This window comes from Bos javanicus, chromosome 7 (assembly GCF_032452875.1).
Source record: "Bos javanicus breed banteng chromosome 7, ARS-OSU_banteng_1.0, whole genome shotgun sequence".
Classification (NCBI taxonomy): Eukaryota; Metazoa; Chordata; class Mammalia; order Artiodactyla; family Bovidae; genus Bos; species Bos javanicus.
The window spans coordinates 46,590,218-46,600,734 of record NC_083874.1 but is presented as its reverse complement, the minus strand read 5'-3'; the positions used below and the strand labels follow the sequence as shown (position 1 = coordinate 46,600,734).

At 52.2% G+C, this 10,517-nt stretch overlaps 1 protein-coding gene across 1 annotated transcript; it reads left to right on the top strand.

Moving 5' to 3' along the window:
- The first annotated feature begins 2,857 nt into the window (after positions 1 to 2,857).
- CXCL14 (C-X-C motif chemokine ligand 14) lies at positions 2,858 to 10,263 on the top strand. Its single transcript, XM_061423562.1, has 4 exons — positions 2,858 to 3,153; positions 3,328 to 3,433; positions 7,071 to 7,184; positions 10,121 to 10,263. Exons 1-4 carry the CDS (start codon positions 3,090 to 3,092, stop codon positions 10,134 to 10,136), a joined length of 300 nt encoding a protein of 99 aa, XP_061279546.1. The 5' UTR covers positions 2,858 to 3,089; the 3' UTR covers positions 10,137 to 10,263.
- Positions 10,264 to 10,517: the final 254 nt, after the last annotated feature.

Genomic DNA, 10,517 nt, shown 5'->3' with positions numbered 1-10,517 from the left:
AAATATATATATATTTCAGAGGCTCTGCAAAAGTCATGTATTAAAGAAATTCCCTTTGGAGAATAAAAAAGTACTATATTTTTGGAGGGCAATTTGCAGTAAAAGCCTTAAAATGGGCATGCCCCAAGGCCTAGTGATTATATTTCTGAGATATGATTCAAGTTTTAAATGGCTATGGCAAAACTGAGCTACAAGTATATTTGTCATACAGCTCTGCTTATAAAAGTATATCATTCAAAATAACCCAAATGTCCAGCAGAGAGCAAGTAATTAAAATAGTTACGGTGCACCCATACAATGGGACATACTGCATCCAAAATACTAATAATCATCACTTATTAAGCACTTAGTCTGTGCAAAAGACCCCCTTAAAAGCTTTACATGCACCATCTCATTTAATTCTTATCAAGCTGTAGGTGCCCTTATCATTCCCATCTCACAGATGAGAGAATCAGTACCCAAAAAGGTTTGGTTACAAGTCAAGGTCACACAGCTAGTAGCTAGGACTCACACCCAGGCAGTCTGACTCCAGACTCCAAGCTCTTAGCCATTATACTATATGGCCTCAAACAATACCATTAAAAGAGATATTGTAGAAGCAAGACCAGTCACATGGGACAATGCTGATGATGTAATGATAGGTAAAACAAGCCAGTTATTATATAGGACATGCAAGCTGATCCCACTGATGCACATGCATGGTAAGCAAAACAGAAGGGTTTGCAAAGATAACACTGTAGCATCTTGGTGTTGATTGCTGAGTGGATGGAATTATGTGTGTATTTTTTATGTTTTCTTAGGCTTGTGTTTTCTGACTTTTCCGTAACAAACATGCTAATTTTGTATTATTTAAATTTTTAAAAAGTTAACATAAATGACAAAAATCACTCCCTTGCACTTATCCTCTGCATAAACCCATCAGTTGGCCTTGCTTTAAGTATAGAGACCACTGCTTGCATAGGATTCAGGACGTGGCCTGAAGCCCATTCACAGGCTCTGCTGGCTCTTCACGGCTCAGCTTCCCCACCAGGCAGCCAAGGCTCTCTCAGGAGGAAGAGACGGCAGAGCCTCTTCCCACCCTAGCCCTCAGCAGCCTGCTCATCCCATCCCCCCAGGATCCTCTCTGGCACTTGAGCCCCCAGGGAGCTGCTGAACTGACAGCACAGAGCTGTGAGAGCTGCCAGAGCCTGGCAGCTTCTGCCCTGGCTCCAGCTCTGGTCTGGAAGCCAAGTCCAAGGACCCTCGGAGTCTGAGACACTCTGTCTTCTGTTGCCGGGTCTTTCAAGGAAATGCTTCACCAAGTGAAGGGCACACAGGCCTGAAGGAAGCCAAATGGCCCAGGGACAGGAGCCCCAGATCTGCAGCCACACCACCAGGGCCCCTCCTGGCCCCACCTGCTTCCTGGCTATGTGATCTTAGGAAGTCATTTCTTCTCTCTGTGTGGGTACTCAGGTGCTTCAGTCATGTCCAACTCTTTGTGACCCCACGGACCATATCCCACCAGGCTCCTCTGTCCATGGGATTCTCCAGGCAAGAATACTGCAGTGGGTTGTCATTCCCTCCTCCAGGGAATCTTTTCGATTCAGGGACTGAAACTTCATATCTTATATCTTCTAAATTGGCAGGTGGGTTCTTTACCACTAGCGCCACCTGGGAAGCCCTTCTCTCTGAGCCTGTTCCAATAATACCCATCAAGTAAGGAAATTAAAATACCAACTTCGAAAGAAACTTGTAAAAAAAATGGAATTTTATGTGCGTGTATATATATACACATATATATAGACACACATAGACACACATCAACACGACTGAAGTGACTTACAGCACAGCACATAGACACGCATATACACATGTATATACACACATATATACTATATATAAGTATACATAATATATCATAGATACACATAAAATAATGATGCCAGTAGGTAATATTTCCTGGGCACTAACTGCTGGTCAGGTACTCAAACACTTTCCACCTCTGATCTTACGGAATTCTTACAGCTGCACTGTGACTCCTCCCACCCTATAGACAATGAGAGTGGCTTAGAGTGGTTAAGTCACCACTGGTAACTCATGGAGCTGGAATTTCTGTCATCATGCCTGGGTCCACACTACACCATACATCCTGGCACAATGTCCATGGCATGGACTTCATCCAGATGGTTATCACTGTCATGTCTCCCTGCCCAGCCACCACCTAAGTTTTGAGAATGATGTGACAGTGGAACCTGTGATGGCCTGTGGGACCACATACTTTTGGAAGCCTTCCTTTCAGAGTAACCAAGCGTCTCACACACGTTCTTTGAGCCAGTTCCAGGATCACAGGACACGGCTGCGCTGCTGTACATCCTTCCCGTGACCACTCTCCAAACCTGGCCTGTGCTCTGGCCACGAGGGCTGCTGGCCCAATAGAGACAGCTCACGCCCTAGAGTCAGGCCTGCTGGCATTCACACCTGGCACTGCCCCAAATCCCTTTCAGGTCTCAGAAAATCTGGGCCTCGGGCCTGGGTCTCCCCTCGCGGCTCACGACAGCAGGCCAGAGGGAACCTTGTGAATCAGAAGAGCCGTGCCCTTAGGCAGCCTCTCTCCACCGTCAAGTGGCGCCGGGCACTGGCTCTGTGTGCTTGCCAGACCCTGGGTGTGCAAGTGTGTGAAGGAGAGAGCGTGTGACAGCGAAAGGGTAGCGGATGTGAGCTTTGGAGGAGCGAGTGCGCGCGTGGCTCCGAGTGTGCGCTGCTGCGATCGCGGTCCGGGGCGGGCGGCGGGCGGGGAAGGTCTCCTCCCCCCGCCGTGTTGAGAAATCTCAGTGAGTCACCGAGTGGTTCTGCATATTAATGAGCTCGCTCGCAGTGAGGGCAGGAGCGGATTTAAAAGAGGCCTGGGCGGGCGGAGGGAGGCTGTGGAGAGAGCCCAGAGCCGAGCGCACAGCGCAGCGCGCTGCCACAGCCCCGAAGCTCCCACCGACGGGCGCAGCGGGAGTGAGCGGAGCCGGGAGGCGCGCTCCGGGAAGAAAGAGCCGAGCACAGCACACGGACGCGCGGGCGCCCTCCCCGAAAACCTGCTCGCGCCGCGCCTCTCGGCCAGCATGAGGCTCCTGACCGCCGCGCTGCTCCTGCTGCTCCTGGCGCTGTGTGCCGCGCGCGTGGACGGTGAGTTCCTGGGAGGTCCCTGGGCGCCTGCCCGGCCCGTCCTGGGGAACCCCCGGCGCCAACTGCTAAGCGTCCCGGGATCCCGGAGGGTCTGGGCGGGCATCTAGGGTGGTCAGAGTTGCGACGGAGACCCCGCGCGCAACTGAGCGATCCCCCGCGCGATCTCTCTTTCAGGGTCCAAATGCAAGTGCTCCCGAAAGGGACCCAAGATCCGCTACAGCGACGTGAAGAAGCTGGAAATGAAGCCAAAGTATCCGCACTGCGAGGAGAAGATGGTTATGTGAGTTCTCGCTCTTCGCCGTGAGCCTGTGCGCGCTGCTCTTAAACCCGGTGCTGGGGCACAACTTGGGGCTGGGTCAGCCTAACAAACCTTTCTCTCAGCCTTTGTCAAGGCCTTGGCGAGCCTTTGCAGTTGCCCAGCGAGTCCTTAGGACGCTGGCACGGCAGTCTGGAAGAGTTTGAAAAAAGGGTCACAGTACTGTGCTCCGGAAACAGCCTCTCCCCTGAGTTCACCCTTGCTAGGTGTGCGACGGATAGCCATAGCCTAGGTGTGGCACAGTCCACCTTTCTAGGACAATCCAGGGTTAAATGGTTTCCCTGTGCCAACTTAGAACAACCAGATTGAAGTCACTCAAAATACACCCAGAACTAGTAAACTTGAACCCAAACTGAGGCGTGCTGCCTTCCTGTTACTGGGGAGAAGATTAAAACATTGTCTGAAGTCCTAGGAACCTCCTTTCAGGGCCTTTTTCTGGATGGGGGACTATGGCCATCTGGTTTTTGGCTTCCAGCGATTCCTCAGTCTTCCAACACCAGCTGGACTTCTGCGGGTTCCTGTGGAAAGGGCTCTGCTGGGGTTAACATGCCATGAGGCTGGAGCACTGCTTGGTGGGGATGCAGAGAATATTTTAAAAAGTGGGGCAGAGCAAGAGAACACTGAGTTTCCTTGCTCCTCTGCCTTCCCAATTAACCACTTGAGGCCAGCACCACTGTTTCCCCATCAATACGCTCTTGGCCAGGAAGGGAGCCCTTGGCAAACCCGCTACCAAATATCTGCCACGGACCGTTGGCCCCTCTTCCCCTCCCCCAGAAACAGGACACACTTTATTCTCAGTCTGGGCAAGTGCCTTCCATTCTCTGGCCCTGCTGGCCCAAAGGCCTCCACACAGTGTCTGCACGGCAGCTCCCACCCACCCCCCGACCCCTCCCACTGCCACCTGGGGGCTGCACAGTGGCGCTGAAGTTAGGGGAGTTCAGAAAATACTGGGCCTGAGCTGAATCCCTCTGCCTTCTTTCCTGGGTACCTAAAGTGACTCCTGTCCCCGCCCCTTACCTTGCAGACCAAGGTCCAGAAAAACTACCGGAAAAGGGTAGGGGGCCAGAGGTCACACAGTTGAGGGAAGAGCTACAAGCCCCTCAGGGTTTTCAGCTCTCTCAGGCTGAAAATGACAGGGACATGGCAAGTTAACTCTGCATTCCTCTCAGTGCTGAAGGATGCCCCACACACCAAGCTGAGCTACTGAGTCCTCACAGGAGAAATGGAATAGGATATGAGATGTAGTGACATCTCCAAAGGACAGAACCTGCCGTCAACAGGCTTGCTCTTTTTCGTGGCTACACTTTTCAGGATAGAAAGGAAACTGACAGCAGGCAAGTGTGTGAGAAAGCTTTATGTAGCCTTGTGAAAACTTGCAGGGGTCTCAGGACACACAGGTCTCCCTGCACACACCCTCTTCTAAACCTCCACTTCACACCCAGGACCCAACCCTGGTCCCTGAAGAGCTGGAGGTCTTCTCCCTTCTTAAGCTCCTAGAGCTCTTCAGACTGCACGAGGGACCAGCATTTTTGGCCAAAGCAGGTTTTTAGCCCCAAAGCGGAACTAAAGAAAGTTTTCCAGCTCACCCTGTGTCACCTAGACATCTCTGATGAGGCTCAGGGTGCAGCCTGCTTTGCAAGTGGGAGTCCTTGCACTCAGAAGGATCCAGGAGAGTCAAGATTCTAGAAAGGGCAATCTGTTTCACGTACCCCCTGAGCTCTTACTGAAACCCTCAGTATCCCAGAACGGCTAAGGACAGGGACACAGGGCCCAGAATTTCTGCATAATTGCTGGGGGCAGAAATCCTCATGTCTTCACCCCACAACTAAGTTTCCAAGTCCCCGTGTTATGACTGAGCATTTGAGCTCCGTGGGGTCCTCCCCTGCTGCCCCAATCTTCAGGATGTGGGATCCTCAGCCTGCACACTGACCTAACTGAGGAGGGGGGTTTTATCTGGCTTGGCCACAGCCTTTTATTCCAAGTGCAAAAGCAGCATTGTAGGCAGAGAGCAACACACAGGCTAAATTTCTGTGGAGCGACCAGGTACTACGGGGGAGGGAATTGGACTCCACTCCACAGCAGTGCCCCATGCTTGAGATCTGGCACGAGGGACCCAGGCAGTCCCAGGTCTCATAGAGAGGGCTGGCGAAGGCAGAACCCAGCCACCTGGCATTAGCACAAGGCCTGTCCCTGCCCTGGGAGGCTGAGGCCATGGTGAGGGCCCTGGAAACTCAGAGCACAGGGAAGGGAAGAGAACAGGCTGCCCATAAATACTCTGTCCCCACTGCGGTATCACAATTCGATTTCCTCTCCCGGTCAACTGGTAGACCTAGAGTTCATGGCAACCCTGATCCTTTCTAGAACCTGGCCCGGGCACCCTAACACTTCAGTTAGGAACCCACAGAGTGCTAGCGGACCGCACTCCCTCCCTTGCCACTCCTCCCACCCCATCCTCCAACCAGCTCTCTCTGCCCCCTCAGCCTGCACCCCAGCACCCAGCATGCCTCCCTCCTGCGTGCGACCTCCCAGGGAGTGGTATCCTCACCTCTTGCCTTGCCTTCCCTTCTCCCATGTCCACTAGCTGGGCCCTCATTCTTGAACACCATCCTTCCTCCTTACCTGAGCTCCTGCCACCCTGGCCCAGTCCTGGCCGAGAAGGACACAGCAGTTCTGGGCAGCAGCCTCTCCTGCCCTCCCCTGCTCCCAGCCTGGACCTCACAAGGCTTCTCCTTGGCCATCCTGTCTTCTATGACAATGGCTAATAACAGTAACTGTTCATGGTGCTAGGCAATTTACATAGATTATATCTTTAACCATCTCAATAACCCTAAGAGGTAGGTCCTATCATTATACCCATGTTATGGATGAGCAAACTGGGTTCAAAGAGGCTCCCAGAGATAGATCTGGAATGCAAACCCAGGCTCTACACTCTGTACAAAGCCACCTGCTTCTCTACCATGTGGCTAGATCTCCACTGGTGTTGGGACACTGGTGGATAGAGACCTGAAGGGCAGTCTTATTTTCCTTCCCAAGGGTGAGATAACTGGGACTTCACACTCAGGAGTCAGAATGGGCTTCAAGGCCAACAAGACAGCTTCAAGGTCAACAAATGCCCAGCCCCAGAACAATCTGCAGAGGATCCAGGGAACTAGGGTTTAGAAGATCAGACAGAGACCACAGCACATTCAAGCCCAGCCATGGAGTGCCTCAAATCCAAGGAATGAGGTCTTGGCACATATACCATGCTGGCGTTAGCTCTTTCCACGTCTCCATCCCAGGTTTGGAGAAGCTGGAAGGGTCCCCTGACATCTGTTCCCTAAGGGAGGCATGAGTGCTGTGGGGGGTGGGGAGGGACTCTCCCAGACTCTGGGGGCTCCAGCAGAAAAAGTGACAGCCCATCACTCTGTACAAGGCTAGACCTGAATGTGGAGTCAGAGATTAAGGGGACAACCAGAAACTTTTATGAAGGAACCAGGGAGGGCACATATGGGTAGGGCGCTTTGAAAGGAGGCCACAGTCTCTCAGTGTCCTGACTGGGAGCCACACGGAGGGGCTGTCATTCTGGCTTCTCAATCCTCCACCTCACCTTCCTCCATTTCAGCATCACCACCAAGAGCATGTCCAGGTACCGGGGTCAGGAGCACTGCCTGCACCCCAAGCTGCAGAGCACCAAGCGGTTCATCAAATGGTACAACGCCTGGAACGAGAAGCGCAGGTATGGCCCACCACCCCTCACCTTCCTTCCCACCATCCTACCAAAGCCAGATCCTCGACTCCCTCGAGGTCATCTAGCCTTTCTAAGGCATGAATGCCCACCACAGTTGTCACAGTAAGCAGATACCCAGATGCTGCTTACGTACTCCCAGGGACAAGGAACTCACCACTTAGTGCTATACTTACTGCTCTCTTGGACAGCTGTAAGCATCGAAAGTTCTTTAGTGAACTAAAGTTTGTGATAGTCTTAATTCCCCTCCTTATTTAGGTAACTTAAGTTTTCTGACCCCTAGTTTCCCCTGGTCGAATGGCTGGATGAACACCTGGCGTGGATCTCTCGGTGATTTGTGTGGTTTGGTGAAACACAATTGCTTAAGGTTCATTAACTCTAAAACTGGCTACAACCACAAGATGATGAGGATAACTCCTTGCCAACCACACCATCTTCCCTCAAGGTGCCCCATGCCCCTCTGCTGCCCAGAAACCTGATAAACTCCTTCTGCGGCAGGTGCAGGGAAGGACCTTGGGCTTGACCCTTTAGAATCAGAGCCACTCTTACCCTAAGGGGCAGCAACGGCCAGCTGACCAGAGCCCTGAAACAGATGTCTGCCCTCTTTGGGCTGTTTCCCCATTTTCAGAAAAGAGCTTTCCGAGTCAGATCTTCCTGGCTCTGATCGCCTCAGGTCCCATGTCTGTCCTCAAAGGGCAGACAAGTTCCTGGCTCCCCTGTGCTTCCTAAAGGTGAGCCTGTCCTGGAGCAGACCTGCCTCTCACACACTCAGAGACTGTTTACACTGTGTTCGCAGAGCATGATTAGGAAGCGTGCACACACATGTACACATGTGCATGCACACACATACACACACACACACACACAGGTGAGTTCCTCAGGAGCTGGGGCCTGCACCTCATCCCACAGGGGAGCTCAGTGCGGGTGGGGAGTGACTCGCCTGGGAGCACAAGTCAGGGAGCTAGGTCTCCTGGTGTCACCGGAAGGTGACCTCCTACAGCAGTGCCAGCCCCACCCTCCCACCCCACTTCCACCTACCAGCAGGCCCTTCCAGCCTAAGCTCTGCCCATGACCAGCTCTCCAGTAGCTGACGCTTGGGCCCATCCCCAGTACCTGGGCCTTTTGTGCTGCTCCAAAACTGCCTCATCTGCAGTTGCTTGAAATAGAAAGTGATGAGAGCGAGAGATGATTTTCTATAAAATCTGATGAGAATGAAGCCCTTTTTCTGGTCAGGGCAGGCAGCTCACATGACACACGCAGGACATGTCCTGTCCAGTCCCGTCCAGTCCCGTCCAGTCACCCTCCGGGCCCTGCGTCATCAAAAGTGGAACGAGGCTACTGCAGGGCCAGTTCGCAGAAGCACTGGCAAGTCTTCGTCAGGTTGCTGGGAGATTCAGGCTTTTGTGCACTTTGTCCCCTACCCCTCCACCTGGGCTTTGAGGAAAAGGGGCAGGTCTGGCCCATGCAACCCTGCTTTTTTTGTTCCTGCAGATTCCATGGATGAGAGCATAAGGGCACCTCTGCTCCCAGGCCTCCTATCACTTTCTTACAAAAGGAGTTCATCCCTCCTTCCTAACTTCCCATGGGGCACTAATGGTAAAAAACCTGCCCACCAATGCAGGAGACACAAGAGACATGGGTACAATCCCTGGGTCGGGAAGATCCCCTAGAAGAGGGCATGGCAACCCACTCCAGTAGTCTTGCCTGGAGAATCCCATGGACAGAGGAGTCTGGTGGGCTACAGTCCATGAGGTCACAAAGAGTCGGACACGGCTGAAGTGACTTAGCACCACATGCCCTCCTTCCTAGAATGTCGAGGTGTCCTGGAAAAGGATGTGGGCATTTCCTTGTCCTCTTCACCTCCCCTTCCTCTATAAAGGTTGAAAATGTCTCCGTGGAGACAAAGGAACTACTTTTTTTTCTTGGCCACACCGCACTGCATGTGGAATCTTAGTTCCCCCATCAGGGATCATACCTGCATCCCTTGCATTGGAATGCATAATTTTAACCACTGGACTGCCAGGGAAGTCCCAATAAAGGAACTATCTTGAAGTCATCTTTGCAGAGAGAGGAGAATGCTGAACCTTGAACAGAGGCAGGGTAAGGCAGCAGCCAACCCAGGCTATGGGCAAGACTAGAGAGCTCCCAGAAGCTCAGAGCCCAGAGCCTTCACTGCCACCAGAAGCGGAAGCATAAGGCATTTGATTTCAGTGCATAATTACTCAGAAATCAGAACCAAGGCAGAGGGAGTGATGGACTCTCTGAATGTGACATGTGGCCCCACGGCAGGCAGCCATGAGGCAGGAGGGAAGGAATTTAAGGACCTAAACAGAGCTGGCTGGGGAGGTGAGGGGAAAAGGCAGCTCGGGAGTGCTCGAAGGCCTGGTAACTGCTAGAGGAAGTGACCTGGCACCCCTGGCCTTGGTGACAGCTGCAGCCCCGCCAACCATCCTTGGGTCTGAGGCACTCCCTGCTAGAAGTGGGATTTTTTTTTCCTGGAGGACACGTATGATTGACAAAACACAAAGATACAAGCCTAAATGGGGGGCGGGAGTGCCCCTGTCCGCTCCCCTCCTCATACACACTGGAGACAGATGTCATTCCCACCACTGACATTCTGTGTGCATCAGGCTGACTTTAAGTCTCCTGTGCCTGGTCTCCTCATACACCAGGATGGTTTGCTTCCTAGAGCTTTGAGGATAAAAAGAAACTGCAGAGGTGGAGGCTGTTTAGAAAGGTCAAAGCTGGGTTCAGGGGAGCTTTCATGGCCATGTGAGGGCCTCCTCTGTGATGTCCCTGCTCCTCCCCGGCTCCTGCGGTCCTGGGAGAGGCACTCCCCAGGCCAGGAACAGAGCAGCTCAGACACCAGCCTGCGTGTTACCTGCCTCATGTCCTGAGCCACTGACGTGGGTGTTTTCTCTTCCCAGGGTCTACGAAGAATAGGGTGAAAAATCCCTGATGGGAAAACTTCACACCGGTTGGGAAACAAGCAAAGGACTTTGCAGATTCAAAAAACAAACCCTTTCTTTCTCACAGGCATAAGACACAAATTAAATATTGTTACAAAGCACTTTTTACCGAGGGTCAGTTTTTACATTTTATAGCTGTGTGCAAAAGGCTTCCAGATGTGAGATCCTTCTCTCGCGCTCCAGATTTCATCACAAGCCGCTTTTTACTGAAAAGTGGGGAAACTCATGCCTTTCCTTTGTATTAAAAAAAAAAATGCTTTTTTTTTTTGTCCAGACATTACTGTACATCTGAGCTTTATAAGCGCCTGGAAGGAACAGGGAACTTGGTTGAGACATTTCATAACAGCATCGCTCC